The sequence below is a fragment of the Sturnus vulgaris genome, chromosome 21 (assembly GCF_052056855.1).
Source record: "Sturnus vulgaris isolate bStuVul1 chromosome 21, bStuVul1.hap1, whole genome shotgun sequence".
Lineage (NCBI taxonomy): Eukaryota > Metazoa > Chordata > Aves > Passeriformes > Sturnidae > Sturnus > Sturnus vulgaris.
Genome location: NC_142263.1, coordinates 10,336,456 through 10,354,833, shown reverse-complemented (window position 1 = coordinate 10,354,833; position 18,378 = coordinate 10,336,456). Strand labels below are relative to the sequence as shown.

Genomic DNA, 18,378 nt, shown 5'->3' with positions numbered 1-18,378 from the left:
CATGCCCACTGTCACACCAGGGTGGTTACAGACAGGTGACAGAGCCGTGTGACCATCGGTGTCATGGAGCATTTGCCTTTGGTGTCAAACCAGCCCCCAGGGAGCAATGAGGTGGCTCATGCTGGGATAGCCCATGGCCCTCCCATGCTGTCCCTCTGTCCTCAACACCTTCCTGGGACCAAACTAAGGTCCCCAAGCTCTATCCTTGGGGGATGCTGAGCTTTGGAAGCTGGAGAATACCTGGAACCCAAGGAGCTGAGGAGGGAGTAACAGGGAACGGATGGGACTGGAGGGATGTCCCCAAGGATGTCCCCAGTGATGCTGCAGCTGGGGAAGGAGCCTGAAGAGGCCCAGGATCCAGGCTGGAACCCCCATCAGGAAACCTCATGATTTATTGCTCCAGAGGGACTGGGGGGATGTAGTGGCAATGGCTGTGTCCCCCCTCCTGGAGTGGCTTTTGACTGCCTGTTCCACAGTACCCCAGTGAGGGACAGGGACCAACACCCTGCCTGGTGTCACAGCCTGTCATGCCACCCTTGGTGACACCACACTGCCCCTGGTGACACCCCACTGTGCTGATTCTTTGCTCTAGGAGCAGAACACTGTCACTCCCTGGGAACGCTGGGGTGAGGGACCCACTGTGCTTATCACACCTGGGAAACACCACAGTCCCCAGTCCCCTGCTGCCACAGGAGAGCAGTCTTGCAGTAGGAACCCCCAAACCTCCCCAGCCCCTCACCCAGCTGGGTGCAGCTGTGGGTGTGGTGTGCCTGGCAGTGCCAGGGTCTCCACACCCACTGGGACAATTGCTGGTGGCCCTTGGGACAAGAGCCAGTAGCTGGCCACAGTGCCAAGTGGCCACTCAGTCCCCCCACCATGACAGCAACTCATCCCAAACCAAGCCACCAGCTGGGACATCCCCTCACCAGTCAGGGAGGTGGCTCTGGCACAGCTGCAGTGGCCCCATGCTGTCACTGTCACCTGAAAGTCCCTTCCAGAGGTGTGCAGCACCCTATGCCCAAATCCAGCCCCAGTCCAGCCTGATCCAGTGCCTGTGGGAGGGGCTCATCCCATCACCAGCACCTGCCTGTCCCCTCCAGCCATCCCCTCCCGGGAGGAACAAAACCACCCAGACCATGTCACAGGCCACTAAGAGCTGCCACTGCATCCACTGTCTCCTCCCAGGTTCTGCTCTGTGCCCCCTCAAGGATGTCTCTGGTAAGGTCCTGGCCATGCCTGATCCCAATTTGGAATGGTGGGACTTGGGGAGCCAAGTGTCCCCACCAACGGGATTGGCCAAAGGTGCCAGTGGCTCTGGCAAGGACACACTGAGAGCTCCAGCCATGAACCATCGGCCGTGGGTTTTCACCTTCCTCATGGGGAGGTTTGGGGCTCCAGGGGAGAGGAAGAACGGCAGGTTCTCCCAGAATCCTGCAAGGTGGGCACTGGTGCTGTGGGGACCCTCTTGGGGGACACCTTGTTACAGGGGTAGCAGGCAGAGAGTCACCAGGACCTGGTGGCTCCATGGGGAACATCCAGATGGCCGAACCCCTGGTGGAGCTCCGAGGCCAATGGTGAGAGGTCAGTACTTGTCTGCCTCAATTTCCCCCACAGCTGCAACAGGCTGTGGGATAAGAGGATGGGAAGAAGGGCTGTCACTGCAGCTCCTGTCCCCCCTCCCATGTCCTCTGGTCCCTGACAGACGAGGCTGGCATGGGACACAGTTCCCACCTCATTTGCTAGCAGTTTTTGTAAGATCTACATAAACATGGCATTTATAAACGCAGCCCTGGGAATACGGTTCTGCCATCCTGCCCCTCTTTGCCAGCTGGGGGCACATGGGACCCATCCCTGATCCAGCTGCTGGTCCTGTGGGGACACAGGCACCTGGGAGGAGACAGTTGGGGGGCCCTGAAAGCCTCAGCTGCTTCTGATGGGAAAAATGGCTCCTTCTCAGTCCCACTGTCATCCTTCCCCAGCTCCAGCACAGCCCCTTTCCAGTGGGGCTCTGGACAGGGAGGTTGAGGGATGGGTGCTCCTGATTACCCAGTGCCACCAGGTCCTCAGGCAGGACCAGGGATGGGCAGCATCGACTGATGAGTCCTTTGTGAGGGATTTGGGAGCTGGTGGCACGTGATGAGCTGTGGGAAGGTCCAGTCCAAGAAGGGAAGGGAGCCTTGTGTGGGCAGGGTTTGGTTGGGACCAGGGCTTGTGCGTTTGAATGGCTGTGACACTGTCCCCACTGCTGTGATACCGTCCCATAGAGACCCCATGTCCAAACCCCTCCAAGGGGCTGGCACTTGGGCAATGTGGATCCTTAGAACCCCCAGGACCCCCTACTCTGAGCAGGACCTCCCTGCAGAGACAGCCCAAGGGTGGGGAGACCCTGCTATGTGGGTTTGGGGAGCTGTGGGACTCTGTGAGTCTAGGGAACTCCCTTGTGTGTGGGTTTGGGGAGCTGGAAGACCCTGGCATGCAGGTTTTGGGTTTGGGGGACCCCAGACCATGGGTCTGGGGGCTATTGGCTGCCCTGTAAGACTGAAGCACAGGGAGCCACCCAGGCATGGGCTGCCCTTCTGGGCTCACACGGAGGGAAAGAGGCCAAAAGGCGGGAGTTTCACGGCAGGTTTTCAGGGTCCACCCTGAGCACAGATCCCCCCCAGCCCACCTCATCCCTGTGCTGGAGCAGATCTTGGGGAGCACTGCAGGGTGCCTGATGTGGCTCATCCTTTCCACAGTGTGAAAAATGAGTTTATTCCCAGCTTCGAGTCTATTTAGCTGCGTTGGAGAGGGGAGAGCAGAACTTCTGCCTGTGCTCTGGTGGCTTTGGGGATGGACCCTTGAGGCTCTGTCCCCTGGGATGTGTCACTGGGGGCAGCAGCAAGGTGCTCCACTCCATGCGCATGGCATTGTTCAGCCCAGCCACCGCACTGGGAAGGCCCCAAAACGGGACCCGTTGCAAGAGAAAGAGCTAAAAATAGAGATTCTCATGGTGGATACAAGGAAGCATCTGAACATGTGGCCTCTGGACCTGACCCCAGCCCCATCCCATGCCTGGCTGACACCCTGTGGTCTCCGTGACCTCAAATCTTCCCTCCTGACTCTCCTTGGAGCCCGGGAGCGCAGCCCAAGCCCCAGGCCCTGTCTCGATGCTGGGTCAGGCAGGGGGAGCCGCAGCCCCGGTGCAGGCACTGAGGAGGTTAAGCTCCCCACGCCCGCCGGATGCAGCATCCTGGGCTGGGCTCTTTCCATCTTGTTTTGGTTTGGAGGAATAAAAGCTTTGGCAGCAGCAAAGCCGCTTCCCAAAATAACTCAGCCTCCCATGGTAATTATAGAGCTCTGGGCCCCGGTAGCAAGTGGAGACTTCCCAGCCGGGCCGGGACCTGGGATCGCTGCTGCTGCTGGGCAGAGGGACCCCAGGGTGCCCCGGGGACCTTGGGGACCTCTCCAGCTATGCCACCCTCCCTGGGTGTCACTATCGCTCCCCTTTGCGTCATCTCCCAGACAGGAATGTGCAGCCCTTGTGTCCCCTCCCTCTCCGAAGCTGATCCCTTCAGCTTTTAATGCTCTGTGTAAAGCCCAGGTTGCAGCTCCCTGGCCTCGATGGGCACTGGGCTACTGGAGCAAGGCCGTGGCTAGTGTGTGGCTGCTGCAGGCTGTGCCCGCTGGCCAGGCTGAGAATACCCATCTGAGCGCAGCAGTGCCGGGCTGAGAACGCCCGGCTCATGCTGGCAGTGCCCTCCCACCCCCGCGGGGCTCAGCGCTGCTCCTTGAAGGGCAGGGAGAGCCCGGGCTGAGCTCCTGGAGCCCCCGAGCTCCTAATCCTCGGTAATCCTGGAAGAAAGCGCTGGCAGTGGGGATTAGGGATGTAAACAGCCACCCTCACCTGCCTGCCCCTACCTGCCCCCTGCCTGGACCCCCCAGCCGGCCAAGATGAGATGCTGGGAGAGCAGAGCCTGGACCACCCGAATACAGGGTCGAGGTGGCCACCGGTGCTTTCTGAGGCCGTGTTGGTTATTTATGGGAATAAAGGGAATGTGGAGCCATCTGGACACAGCCTGGATCTATAACATCAGAGGGAAAGAGATTCCAGGCAGTGACAAGGTTGGGGACAAGGCTGAGATGGTCCTGTGGAGTAACACAGCTTCACACGGCTGGATCCGTCTTTTTCTCCTGGGGAATTACCACTGGCTTTTTTCACGGGCAAGGAAACTGAGGCAAGGGAGGAGAAGACTATGGCAGGGATGTGCTGGGAGCGCATGTGACCTCGGCAGCTCCCTGGCTTGGAGTGAGTTTGAGGTGGGACAAGGACAGTCCTGAAGAGCAGCTGGCCTGGAGATTGAAATCTGGGGAGAGCTGAGCTCTGCCAGCTGCTCGCCACGGGGAGCAGCCACCGCGACCCCTTTCATGGCCGGAACACGAGCGCCCTGGGCAACCCTGCTCGCGGTGACAGCATCCTCGCTGCCCTCAGGGACACGGGGACACGGCCGCGTGCTACTGCCACTCACATGGGCTCGGGGCCGGGGGCAGCCCGGAAGGCACTGCCATCCCTGAGGTGGGATGGGGGTGAGGATGGGGACAGTGGCACAGCCAGCTGGGTGTCTGGGTCGTTTTGCCAGCCCACCCGCCATGGATGGCTCAGCAGCAGCCCCAGGAAGGGCTTCGGGAGGGAGAAGCAGGCTGGGATTTTGCAGAAGGACCGCTGGGAGGCTGGGATTCGGGGACCCGTGCCCAGTACAGTCGCCAGTCCCTGGTACCCAGCAGGAGGTGTGGGATGTGTGGTGCTGGGATGTTTTCCCAGCACCTAACACTGGTGCCCAGTGCTCCCCAAAAACAGTGGCTGCTGTGGAGCCCAGTGGCTCCTGTGCAGTACCTGGTACCTGCAGGGCAATGCCCGGTGCTGGTGACACTTTCAGGAGGTCACTCATTGACACGGGGGCCATTCTCTCTCGCCTGCACTAGTAACTGGTGCTGGGACCTTGTACCCACTGCCTGCACCGGGCACTGCCAATGCACAGCGCCCAGCACTCCTGCCCTGCACCCGGTTCCTGTGCCCTGTCCCTGGTACTGGTGCCCTGGCCCTGCTGCAATGACTTGTTCCTGGTGCTGGTGCCCCAGCACTGATGCTGGAGCCCTGTGCCTGGTGCTGCTGCCCTGTGCCACCACCCCGTGCCACTGTGCAGTTCCCAGTGCCCGGTGAATGGTGCCAGAACCAGTGCCCGGTGCCCAGCACACGGTGCCCGGCCCCAGCGCCAGCTGCCAAAGCGAGTGACCGGGGCCGCTGCCAGGTATTGATGCCGGAGCCGAATGCCAAGGCTGGATGCTGATGCCCAGTGCCCGGTGCTGGTGCCCCGTGCATGGTGCCAGTGCCCGGTGTGCGGGGTCTGTTCCTGGTGCCCGGTGCCCGATGCTGGTGCCGGTGCCCGGTGTACCTTGCTCTGCCCCGGTGCCGGCGCGGAGTGCTGATGCCGATATCGGTGCCTGTGTGCAGCGCGTGGTGCCAGGCGCTGTTACCGATGCCGGTGCCGGTGCCGGTGCCCGGTGCCGCTGTCGGTGATGCCGAGCGGCCGCCCCGCCCGGCCCCCGCCCGCCCCGCCCCGGGGCCGCCCCCACCCCCGCCGCTGCTATTTCTGCTAATCCGCGGCGGGGCCCGGCCGTGCCCATCGGCAGCCGCCGCTCCCGGACGGCGCCCGGCGCCGCAGCCATGGTAAGGCCGGCGCGGACATGGGACCGGCCCGGCTCGGGCTGCCCTGCACCCCCGCACCGTGGCACGGGCCCGCTCCCGCAGCCCGGGCCCGCTCCCGCAGCCCGCTGCGCTCCGTGAAGGTGACGGTGCGCGGGGGCGGAGCGGACCGGGGCCGCCGGTGCCGCAGCGGAGCGCGGGGGGGACACTGGCGGCGGGGCAGCACCTGCCCAGGGGAGGCGGCGAGGCCACGGGCCCCTCACCGGGGCATCCGGGAGGGCAGCTCTCGGGAGCGTTACCTGCGTGTCTCCCCGTCCTGAGCTCCCCCCACGGGTGTCCTTACGTGGGCAGTGGGAGCTGCTCTGGCGTCGCTCCTTGCAGGACATCGGTCCCCAGCTCTTGGCAGGTCCCCGGGCTGCGGCGCTGGTGGCACTGCCAGCCTGGCCGGGCCCTCGGCCGGGACCGTCACACGCATAGAGCCGGCTCTGTACTCACCGGCAACGCCGCTGGCATTCCCAGCCCGCGGGAGTTTGTCCTGCATCTCCCGTTCTGTCTCACTCCTCCGCGGTGGTGGCAGGTCCTCAGGAGCCGTCCGGCTGGGCCACGTCTCCGCGGGGACCTCGGGCAATGTCCAGGGTGGGTATGAGAACGGAGGGCTGCGGGCGTGGCTCGCGTGGCACCGGGTTGTGGCCGCTGGGACAAGTGGCCTTGGTGGGGAGCGCTGCGGCCGCGCTGCCCCGGCAGCCGCCGTGGGAACCAGCCCGGCACATTCCTCCGGAGCTGGACGCAGTGAAACCAGAGAGGAGGGCGGCTGGCGGAGCGTGTCGCAACGGAGCGCCTTCCCGACAGGCTCCAGACTGTGGCTTTGGGATGCACACATCAGCCTTGGAAACATCGCGGGGGGGACAGCAGTCACAGCGGGGGACCGGGGGCAGCTGGGCTCCTTCAGCCGTGCACGTGGGGTGAGCTGGGGCTGGAGGTGCTCCAGAAGGACCCACAGAGGAGGAGCCAGTGTCCCTGCCACCGGTGCCCCCGTCCCTCTGTCCCCAAAGCAGTTCTCAGCTGGCCCGGAGGAGCAGCATGAGCACTGGTCCCCCCCGGGTCTCCGTCCCCCCGGGTCGGAGTGGGTCAGATCTTGCCCAGCCCCATGTGCTGAAATGCCGCCTGGTTTCCAGCCAGGGCAGGCCTCGCTGTCATGTCCCAGCTCACAGGGAGCCACTGCTCATGGTCACATCCTGGGGTCCCTGCTCAGGTGCTCACATGTCCTTCAAGCTGGAGGATTCCCTGCGGGAGAGGGACGAGCTGCTGCACTACGGGCTGTGGCTCTCATTCCCCCTGCTCTTCTGCCTGGGGCTGACCCCCTGCCCCAGAGCAGGGACCCACACCAGGGCCTGCCCCACATCCAGCGCCCTGCTCCCCTTGGAGCTGCTGGGAGACTCGGTTTTCCATCTGGAATGCTGCTGATGGGTGGGATGGCAGAACTGGGGGTACCCTGATTCTCCGGCGGGAGCATCCCGTGCACCCAGAGGCGGGGCCGAGCAGGCACAGCCCAGGTCCTGTCTGCCTGGGAACGAGCTGGCCTGGTCCAGGCAGCGCTGGGCTTCGCTGGGGGCTTGTCCTGCGTGGGGTTCGTGCCTTTGGGACAGCGTTTGTGCCTAGGATGCTCAGCCATAGCGGCACCGTGGCTATGCCGCGGGTGGCATTCTGGGTGTCACCTTTAGAGGGCTTGGGAACGCTTCTGTCAGTCTGGCGGTAGGGACAGCACCTCGCCGGGATGTTCCCTTCCTTTCCCTGCGTGAGCAGGCTGGGAAAACACCTCCCATGGTAATGTGGTACCCGTGGAACGGTGCTCAGGGGCAGCCGGTGGCTTTCCTAGGTCAGGCTTTGCCCGCTGCCCCCGTGTCCCCTCGCGCCGCATCCCTCGGGCTGTCACCGCGCGGGGACGGAATGCAGAGTGACAGGCGGGGACGAGGCGGCGCGTGTGGGGCTGCGGGGCCGCTGACAGCCCGGGTGTGAGGCCGGCTTGCACTCAGCCGCGTGTGTAATCTGCTTACGGGGGCACCGGCACAGCCCCGGGCTCTCGCTGCCGTAAATCCCTGCTCCTGCCGGGAGTGCGGGCCGGGACGCTTGGAAAGCGGCCGAGCGAGCCTGGTTCGCGCCTGAGCTGCTCTGATGCATCTCGACACGCATCAAGGTGAATCACCGTCCCTGGTGACCCCGAAGTGACAGCTGGGGAACCCTGACTGCCACCGACGGCTCCTCCTGGGGCACTGTTAACCCTTCGCCTCCCAGGGATGAGCCGGGAAAGCCGAGGCAGGAATGCTGGAGCTTCTGCCTGGGATCCCTGTGGTGGGCAGCATTCCTACTTCTCCCAGTCCAGGGCTGGGTCCTTGCCAGCCAGGCCCAGCTCGAGCAAGAGCTTGGAGCCACGTGGGAAAGCTTTAATTGTCAGGCCCAAAAGTGTGGGAAAACTGGGTTTCTGACCTCAAAGAGGCTGTGGAGCCCTGCTGGGGAATGCTCCAGGTGGGCAGCTGGAGTGGACGTGGTGTGCATTGGGATGGAGGGGCATTTTGTCCCGGGACGGAGAGAGTTTCGTCCCAGGATGAAGCGGGTTCTTGTCCTGGGACAGAGGCGTTTCTAAGGACTGAGCGTCCTCCTGGGCTGTAGCCAATCTCTGTGTTCAGCCCAGGGGTGCTGGTGATGATGGTGGTGGTCCTGCAGCCCCTCAGGACCTCTCTTGGCCAATGATGACTGGTCCTTGAAATTTCCACAGCCGGGTAGGAGCTGTGTTTGGCTCTGCCCGGGGGTCCCTCTTCCCTCCCGTGCCCCTCTCAGGGGCCGTGCCAGGCCCCTGGGTGCCGCGGGCTCCCGACGCGAAGCCTGCCCAGGGTGGAGTTATGCTAATGCTGCTCCCCAGCCCTCGGCGCAGCCGGTGCCACTCGGCATCTTCTGCTGGCCACGGGCGACATCGGCTGTGCCATGGCCACCTGCCCCGAGCTGCAGCCTGGGCAAGAGGTACGGGGGCAACGCCCGTCCCCGACGGGGCGAGAGAAGGGGCAGAGGGGGTGGAGAGCATAGACCACCCCGGTTCTGCGGGAAGGTGCCACAGCTGATCCTCCGTCCTTGGGACAGAGATATTCTTGCCGGGGGCCGCGCTTTCTGCAGGACCCCCAAGAATGCGGCACAAATCTCGGTGCCGCGGCACTGCCGAGGTCATCGGCTTCTCCGGGGATGGGGAACCAGGGTGAGCCCCAAAGGGCTGGAGCCCCGAGGGATGAAGCGGCAGCAAGGCTGGAAGTGCTCGCCGCTGGTGGTGGCATCACCTCCCATCCCCGAGTGTCCCCGGCCGGGATGTGCTGTGCTGCGGGCTGGCGTTGAGGCCCCCCAGGTCAAGGGCGGTGAGGAAGAGGGTGCTGCGGTCATGGAGACCCACCGAGCACTCGGGACCCGCTGGGGCAGAGGGGAGCACGGGGGTCCCGCAGCCCCGCCATGGGGCCACCTGCTGTCCTCCAGCCTGGGCCCGTGGTCCCGAACTGTGGCCGCGGGGGCAGCGGGGGCAGCGGGGGCAGCGGGAGTGGGGCCGGGCGTGCGAGCGCTCAGCCCCGCAGCGCCGTGACCTTGTTTCCAGCCCGCTAATTCCGCGCTTCTCGCCTTGCCGCCGGCACCGCTGCCCGCCCCGCCAGCGAGCGGGGACGCGGCGGAGGGGACACGTGTCCCCACGGAGGGAACTCACCCGGCTCTGGGGGGGGCACCGACCCCCAGCTGGGACCTGCAGGGTCACGGGCTCCCCCTCTCTCGTTTGGGGTCTCACTGCCCGTGCGGCTGGTGTCGCCTTGGGACCTTGGGGACATTGGTGCCTGCTGGCAGCAGGGCTTGGTCCCACGGGAGCCGCTGCCGGACGTGCCCTTGGGAACTCGTCTCCTCCCGCCATCGCTTGTAAACAGGATGTGGAGCCATCCCAATCCCGGCGTTCCCGTCCCTCATCCCAGCCCCGCCACCCTACGGGGCAGCAGCTCGGGGGCGGCTGTGCCTGTCCCCCCCAGCTCTGCCGAGCGCTGCTGCCCGGGCAGAGCCAGGGGAAGGAGCTGTCGGGGTCCTGGTCACGTCTCTCGGCCGGGTCCCCTGCCCTGGCTGTCTGCTGGGACTGCGGGGACGGGGCCCCTTGTGCCATGGGCAGTGCTGACACCCTGAGAACAGGCAGCGGGCGGGGGGCACCAGGGGACCCCTGCCACCTTCCCCTGGCTGCAGCCCCGCTCGGGTCACCCCCTCAACTGCTCTTCATCTCTTGGTGTCTCTGCCTCCTCCCGGCCCCCTCCCTGTCCTCCTGGCAGGCCATGGGGCGCGGGGGGGTCCTGGCTGCCCCAGAAGACCCCGAGGAGCGGCGGGGTGCCCAGGGGGAAGGTGCCCACCCCTGTCCCCCAGAGTGCCAGGAGCTGGCTGCCGTCCACACGCCGCAAGTCGTAAGCGCCTGAGGTGCACGCGACCTCTGTCCCCACTGCCATCCCTGTGGCTGTCCCCGTGGCTGTCCCCAGGGTGGTGGCTGGTCCCCTGGGGTGGCCGTGTCCCATCTCTCCTCCCATCCCTGCCACCTTTAGGCTGCATGTGTCTGGCTGCTGCAGCTTGGGAGTTTGTGAGGCTGAGCTGGGTAGTGTCATCTCGGGCTGGCACGGCCACCACCAGTGTGACCTCCTCCCTTGGTCCCCAGATAAAGCGTTTCCTGAAGGAGGACTCGGACGAGGCTGAGCTGACCCAGTTCCTGCGGGATTGCCCACCAGCTGACAGCTCCAGGAAGGTGGAGGTCCCAGAGAGCCGGCGGGAGCCTGGCCACCCCTTGGGCAGCGTGGCCAGGGTCCCCGCAGACGAAGCCAGTGACGAGAGGGACGCCAGGATCTTCTCCCGCTCTCGGCCCTTGGATTTCCAGCAGCACATCGCTGCCCCCCCGCCCCCCAGCCCCAACCGCCCGCGGAGCCCCTGGGGGCAGCTGGACCCCTACGACTCCTCCGAGGTGCAGGACGTGTCCATGGGGAAGGGGGGACACACACATGGGACGAGGGGCTGCGGGATGGAGGATGTTCCCATCTTGTGAACACAAAGGCTTTGAGCAGGCATGGCCTCATCCTCTGGAACTCCAACCCTGGGAATGGGAATCCCTTTGTGAGCGGTGGGGGGTGGGGGGGAAGGCGGGCAGGGGGCGGCTTTCCAGGGTAGGAAGTGGGCTGGTGGTGTCCCTGTCCCACGTCCCCTCTGCCCTCTGCAGGATGACAAGGAGTACGTGGGCTTTGCCACGCTGCCCAACCAGGTGCATCGCAAGTCAGTGAAGAAGGGCTTCGACTTCACCCTCATGGTGGCAGGTACGGGGATCCAGCCGGCCTGGGGGTGCTGACCCCACTCTGGATCCCAAGCAGCCTGGACTGGGGAGGGGGGACACTGGCTGCAGCCCTTAATCTTTGTCCTGCTTTCTCAGGGGAATCCGGGCTGGGCAAATCCACCCTGGTCAACAGCCTCTTCCTGACGGACATGTACAGGGACCGCAAGCTGCTCAACGCTGAAGGTCAGGGGGGACAGTCACGGCCCAGAGGGGTGACCTGGGTGACCTGGGCAGTGGCAGAGCCCAGGGATGCTCCTGGGGTCTGCAGCCTGTCTCCCTGCCCGGCCAGGCTCCCCTGAAATGACATATGCTGTGTTGTCAGCTGCCCCTGGCACTGGGGACCCCCCTGCACAGGATGGGGACCCCCCATGGGGCCTTTATTTCCACGGGGAAAACAAGCCCTGGCTTGTGGTGATTGGCTGGAGCTGCAGCATTTCAGGGAGGCTAGGGACAGTCAGGACCTGGGGCACAGTGCCAGTTCAGCTGCAGCCAGTTTTTTGAATTGAAATGGCCCAAACTTGCCCAAATCCCCAGGAGTTCGAGGGGTTTGTTTGATTTGTTTCCGTTGCTTGGAGTGAAAGCCAGAAAACACAATGCAGCAGGAACATCCTTGGGGATGCAGGGACATGGAGGGTCCTGGGGTGAAGGGGCACATGCAATCTGGAGCTGTGGGATCACCTGAAATGCTCCTGCAGCAAGACCAGCCCCAGCAGATCCTGTGCTGCCTGAGCTGGGGTCCTGGGGTGGCAGTGGCACAGCCACCAAGGGATGGGTGCACATGTGGGGATCACAGAGTGGAGCATCCCCTCCTGAGCTGGAGCATGGTGTATGCTGGGTCACCCAGCCCCCAGGGTGGGGGCTGATACCCGGGGGTCACAGCATTTCCCCATGTCACCTTCACCCTCTCTGGTGTCCCCCCTGGTGATGTGTCCCTCCCCACAGAGCGCATCACGCAGACGGTGGAGATCACCAAGCACGTGGTGGACATCGAGGAGAAGGGGGTCAAGCTGCGCCTGACCATTGTGGACACACCAGGCTTTGGGGACGCCGTCAACAACACCGAGTGGTGAGTGCCACGGACTGGGGACTGTCCCCAGGGAGGACACCTAGTGGTGGGTGGGATGCTGAGTGCCATGGGGTGGGGGTCTCCCCAGGGCAGACACCCCGTGGTGGGTGGGATGCCCATTGTTCCTAAGCTGGGCTTAGGTGCTGGGCCATGGGAGGTATTGAGCTGGGGTTCCACAGAGAGCAGGGGTGTCCCACAGAGGACTCTGTATCTGTTCCTGCAGCTGGAAGCCGGTGGCTGACTACATCGACCAGCAGTTCGAGCAGTATTTCCGTGACGAAAGCGGCCTCAACCGGAAAAACATCCAGGACAACCGAGTGCACTGCTGCATCTACTTCATCTCGCCCTTTGGCCACGGGTATGGGCAGCCCTGCTGGGCTGGGGCTGGGGCTGGGGCTCGCTGGGACGGGGTTCACCAGGCTCCACCCGCAGGCTCCGGCCCCTGGACGTGGAATTCATGAGAGCTCTGCACCAGCGTGTGAACATCGTGCCCGTGCTGGCCAAGGCTGACACCCTGACCCCCGCCGAGGTGGAGCGCATGAAGAACAAGGTGAGGGGAGGTGGGTTGGCTGGGAGCTGTCCCAGCAGGTCCCTGGGCATGGGAGTGCCCTGGGGTGGGTCTCCATCTATCTCCTGCCTGGAATTTGCCCTGGAGCATTTTCCAAGCTCGCAGCACTGTAGAGGACCGTGTTGCCCCCATGGCAACCAAGGACACACCTGCCCAGGGCTCACCTGGGGGTTGGAAGGACTGGGGGGTGTCCATGACAGCTGGTCTGGTGGGAACAGGCTTTTGGGAGCCATTGGCCCTGTGTGGTGCTTCCCACACCCTTCCCAAGGCCAGAGCCCTTCCCTCAGGGAACTGTTTGCCTCCAGATCCGGGAGGAAATCGACCACTACGGCATCCGCATCTACCAATTCCCTGAGTGCGACTCGGACGAGGATGAGGAGTTCAAGCTGCAGGACCAGGCACTGAAGGTGGGTCTGGCCCCTCCAGCTCCATCACTGGAGGGGCAGAGCCCCGTGGCTGGGAGAACACGTCACCTGGGGTACCTGCAGGACCCTTTGGGGCCACGCAAGCTCTCCAGCATGGAGGGGCTGGCACATGTCTCACTACCCAGAGAACGTCACCAAGATCCCCCGGGTGATACCTGCAGCTTGGTGGGATGGGACTCGGGTGGAGAAACCCATTCCACGACTTCTGCTGTCCCACTGGGGCTCTCCACAGCTGGGCTGTGGGATATCTTGGCAAATGGGTGCTGGACACAGCCGAGGAGGGCACGTGGAGGGATCTGGGTCCTGGCAGGGGGGGTCATGTCAGGGCCCTGCTGACCCCCACGCCCTTGCAGGAGAGCATCCCCTTCGCTGTCATCGGCAGCAACACGGTGGTGGAGGCCAAGGGCCGGCGCGTCCGCGGGCGCCTCTACCCCTGGGGCATCGTGGAAGGTAACGCTGGGCTGTCCCTGGCCTTTGGGGACGGGGACGGGGACACGGCCCGCCCCTTGCAGCCCGGGGCTGGCGACAGGCGGGGCGCTGGCTGTGGCCCCCTGACCCCGCCTCGCCCGCAGTGGAGAACCCGTCCCACTGCGACTTCGTGAAGCTGCGGACGATGCTGGTGAGGACGCACATGCAGGACCTGAAGGACGTGACGCGAGAGACGCACTACGAGAATTACCGCACGCAGTGCATCCAGAGCATGACCCGCATGGTGGTCAAGGAGCGGAACCGCAAGTACGGGGCGGGGCTGGGCCGGGGGCTCCTCTGCTCGGGGTGACCGCACCCACTGCGAGCGGCGGTGTCGGCGAGTCAGAGCCACGCGTGGGTCCGTGCCGGGGAGCCCCGGTGCTGTGCTGGGGAGCCCCAGTGTGGTGAGGGGCCCCTCCTGTGCCCCTGGGCTGGCAGTGCCTGGCGGAGGATGCTCCGGCAGTGCGGGGACCCTGCATCCCTCGAGGCTGGGTCTGTCTTAGCTGGGATACTCCAGCAGCGAAGGGCACCGTGTGACCCCGGTGTGACTGGGGGGATGCTCTGATAGCGAGGGGGACCCTGCATCTCCCCAGAGCTGGGGCTGGTTTGAGGGGCATGTCCCAGCAGAGAGGGGTATCCCTTGTGACCCCAGGACTGGGGTGGGGGCCAAGGGTGGGCTCTGGCAGCAAGGGGGACCCTGTGTCGCCTCTAGGCTGGGTGTGTCGCGGGGGATGCTTCAGCACTGAGGCAGATCCTGCATCCCCCTGGGACTGGCTCTGGGGGGATGCTCCAACAGGGAGGGGGCCCTTGCATCCCGGCGCCAGAGCAGGAGTCCAACAGAAGCCGGTGCTGGGGCTCTGCTCGTGGATCAGCCGAATTCACGGCACCCTCATCAGCTTTAGCCACCCCGAGGTGCTGAGGGAGCTCCCCCAAGCAGGGTCCTCGGTGGGACCCTCCAGCCGGGGGTTGGAGCAGTGTGGGAGTGAGTGGAAGCTCTGTGGGTGCCGGGGGGCTGGAGCTGTGCTGTTGGGGGGGCTGGCAGTGGCTATTCCAGGCACCTCTAAGTGTGTCTCCCTGTGTGCCCCGGGGCAGGAGCCATCCCTCCGTGCTGAGGCTGTGCTGCGGGGACTGTTCCGCCGACTGAGCCGGGACTGGCCGGGGCCGTGCTGGGCCCCGCCCTGCTCCCCCTTCCATCCCCTGCCATCCCCCAGCCCCTCTATAAAGTGCTTGTTGGTACCCAACGCTGTCTTGGTGTTCTGTGCCCGTGCAAGGGCCAGGCAGCCGCCCTCGGGGTGAGCCGGCCCTGTGGCCACCCACTCTGGCCCTGTGGCCATCCAGTTGTGTCCCACACAAGCTGTCCTTGGGATGCCAAGGGACGCTGTGGCTGTGTGCTGGTGGTGTCACCCCGGCTCACCCAGATTAGGGGGATGTGTCGCTGCTTGGTGGCACTGAGCCCCCAAGGCTGCCCAAGGGAAAGGTGCCCCCATCGTGTTGCCCCTCCGGGGATGCGATTTTGGGGTGCTGAGCGCCTGTGCTGCTCACGCCATTGCTGGTGCCTCGTGTGGCTGCCAGGGCTGGCGGGAGCTCCACGTGCTCCCCACGGCGACAGCCGAGACAACGGCAGGGCCTTCCAAAGCGGCTCCAGAGGCAGCCAAACCCTGGGCCTGGCCCAGCCCCCAGCACAGGGGACCCCGTGGGGCAGGGCTGGCCTGTCCTGCCCGTGTCACACCCATGTCACACCCGTGTCCATCACCCTTTGCCCACAGGGGCCGCGTGGTGGTGGCACGTGGCAGCACCCGTGACCCTGCCAGCCGCTGATGGTGTCCCAGCCTTGTCACCAGCTGGGGTGGCACGTGGCATCCGCAGGGACGGCTGGGAGAGCTGGTCCCTCCCAGTGCCGTGGGCATGGGAGAAGCCATCGACTGGGCTGGCCCTGGTCCTGCGTGGTGGCGTGGCCTCGGGGGGATGTTCTTGGCTCTCTCCAGCAGGAATGGGCTTGAGTGGGGGCAAGGGCTCTAGAGAAGGGTGTGGGTGTCCCTGGGGCTGGCAGGGCAGTGGAGGACCTGGAGAGCCCAACCTGAGGTGAGGGGACAGAGGGAAGATGCCATAGTTTTGATGTTTTAAAGCAGCAGGAAAAATACTGGCCTAGGTGACCCCAACCCCACTGGGATTCTCTCAAAAATGGGAAGGTGTGGAGGAAGTTCCCTGGGTCCTCCCTTGGTTGGTGCATGGAAGGTTGGGTGTGTGGGTGGAACTGCTCACATCTCCCTTGGCTGGAAAATGCCACTCTGATGGTGGCCATGGGGCCCAGAGGCTGTTCAGGGGGTGCTGGGGACCTGCAGGAGTTGGGGCACCCACGGGGCAATGTCCCCGGCGGGGCTGAGGCAGCAGCCTCACCTCCTCTCTCTGCCCACAGCAAGCTGACCCGAGAGAGCGGGACAGACTTCCCCATCCCTGTGATCCCCCCGGTGCCGGATGTGGAGACGGAAAAGCTCATCCGGGAGAAGGATGAGGAGGTGAGTGTGGGGCAGCCTGAGCCTCCAGAGCCCCATCCCCACTCCCCCAGCCCCAGGGATGGCACAGGAGCCATTCCTGCAGCATCCTGGCAGCTGCTGCTCCAACCAGCAGGGTCTGGAGGTGCATCCAAGGGTTCCCTCCTCCCCAGCTCTTGGCGATCCCAGTTTGTCTGGGATGCTCAGCCCGAGCCCCATTTGCACGGGAGCTGCGTGGCTGGGGCCTGGCACCATCCCCCACCCCGCCTCTGCTCCCTTCCAGCTGCGGCGAATGCAGGAGATGCTGCAGAAGATCCAGAAGCAGATGAAGGACTCGCACTAGCCCGTCCCTCCTCCTCCTCCTCGTCCTCCTCCTGGCCCCGGATCAGGAATGTTTACATCACGCTCCACCTGCCCGGCCCCGCTGCCAGACTCGGTACCAACACCTACCCACCACCTTAAGCTGCGGCACCGCCTTATCCAACCGCCCAGCGCCTGCAGGGACACGAGGGGACAGCGAGGGGACAGCGAGGGACAGGGCACCCAACCCGGAGTCCCCTGCTCAGGTCCCCCTGCTCTCTGGGGACAGCTTGGTCCCACAAGCTTTGGTTTCCTGTTTCTCCATAGCTCTGGGGAGGGCCCTGACCAGCCTGGTCCCCACGTCACCCCAGGCTCCCTGCTTACAATCTTTATGCTCATCTTGGCCCTGGCTTAAGGGAAGAGGAAAGGAGGGCACAGATGCCAGCCCCCCAAGGGCCCCAGCTACCCTGCTGTGGGGGACAGGGCTGTTCCCCTTGGCGGGCATGGAGGAACAGCAGCTCCTAGGAACCACAGGGAATAGAGGGGACGGATGGACAGTCACCATCCTGCTCCATGCCAGCACCAGAGCAAGGGGACTGAAGCTTGTCAGTGTCTAGCCCTGTGTCCTCACCTTGTCCCCACCGAGTGACAGCAGGGCTGTGGCACGGGGAGCACTGGGGAGTTGATTACCCCAGGGAAAATCCCTTGAACCCCAAATCAGAGGCTGGGCACCCCCAGCCCGCTGTGATGCTGGCCCTGTAAAGCAATAATGAGTGTCCTGTGCCCGTGGCACCTCTTACCCCATGGCAACAGCACCAGCTCTGGCTGGAATTTTGGCCCCTGCTGCCACTTGCTTGTCCGTGGTGTCCCTGTGTGCCCAGGATGTCCCTGTCCCTGCTGCTTCTTGGCACAGCAGCCCTGTGTATTCTCCAAGGACATCTCCATCCGTGTTGCTTCTCAGCGAAGAAGCTGCATGTCCCCATGTCCCCTGTGGTGTCCCCATGTTCCCCACCATGTCCTGGTTGGTGTTGCTGCCCAACAGAGCACTGCAGCTTGTCCCCCCCAAGACTGTCCCCATCGGCGTTGCTTTCCCATAGAGCTATGTTGCATCCCTGTGTCTCCCTGGGACGTCCCCAGCCATGTCTCCACCCTGCAGGGCTCTGTGCAGTGTCCCTGTGTCCCCAAGGATGTCCCCAGCTGTGTTGCTCCCTGCAAAGCCCCACTGTGTCCCCAGGGTGAGCCCTGGACGCGTCTCACAGCATCCCTGGGGAGATGGATCCCAACCCCCTCCTGGGTATGGGAAAGCCCACAGGGGATGGTGAGGATGCAGGCGGGATTGGGAGCAGTGGGATCAGTGGGAGTGGTGGGATCACTGGGATCAGTGGGACACATCCCCATTGCTGCCGTGGGTATGTGTCCTGTCCCCATCAGGGCCCCCCGAGTCGGGGTCCCCCGGGTGGGGTGTGGCTGGCGGGGGCTGTGCCCAGCCGGGGCTTGGGGCTGGGGACTGCAGCGTGCCAGGGCAGCCCCCGGCCTGTGCCCCCCATGTCCCCGTGCCAGCAGGGGGTCCCGTGGCCCCCGTGGGCAGGGCCCCCCCGGGCAGGGCCCTGCAGGGAATACTTAGCGCTTTCCTTTTTTTTAATGTCGCTATTTTCTTACAGAAGCCCCTCCCCGGCATGACAGTCCTAGAGGCGTTTATTAACAGATCGGAGAGTATAGGTTTATAAATTCTTATAGAGTAGTGGAAATATTTTTATCCCTCCACAACCGTTCTCAATAAATACGGCTGACCCGGCTTGTCTGCAACCCCGCGTGGCTTCCAGCAAATGAGGCACCCTGTGGCCCTGGACATCCCCCAGCCCTGGGCATCCCCCGGCCCTGGGCATCCCCTGGCCCTGGACATCCCATAGCTCTGGACATTTCCCAGCCCTGGCCATCCCACAGCCCTGGGCACTCATGTTCAAGCTGGTGGTGGCCTGCCCTGTGGCCTCTTGATCCCAGTTCCTGT

General features: G+C 64.4%; 1 protein-coding gene across 1 annotated transcript; it reads left to right on the top strand.

Moving 5' to 3' along the window:
* Positions 1-5,632: 5,632 nt before the first annotated feature.
* SEPTIN4 (septin 4) lies at positions 5,633-18,176 on the top strand. Its single transcript, XM_088177000.1, has 12 exons — positions 5,633-5,707; positions 10,389-10,688; positions 10,941-11,034; positions 11,148-11,234; positions 11,994-12,117; positions 12,341-12,475; positions 12,550-12,667; positions 12,991-13,092; positions 13,464-13,560; positions 13,683-13,845; positions 15,995-16,094; positions 16,354-18,176. The coding sequence occupies exons 1-12, from the start codon at positions 5,705-5,707 to the stop codon at positions 16,411-16,413; spliced, it is 1,383 nt and encodes a 460-aa protein (XP_088033126.1). The 5' UTR covers positions 5,633-5,704; the 3' UTR covers positions 16,414-18,176.
* The last annotated feature ends 202 nt before the right edge of the window (positions 18,177-18,378 follow it).

What these genes read in the sequence shown, in the direction of transcription:
- SEPTIN4 (XM_088177000.1), top strand. An exon ending in CAAGCTGCTCAACGCTGAAG is followed by an intron (nt 11,235 to 11,993) that starts GTCAGGGGGGAC and finishes CCCTCCCCACAG; the next exon opens with AGCGCATCACGCAGACGGTG. An exon ending in GCCGTCAACAACACCGAGTG is followed by an intron (nt 12,118 to 12,340) that starts GTGAGTGCCACG and finishes CTGTTCCTGCAG; the next exon opens with CTGGAAGCCGGTGGCTGACT.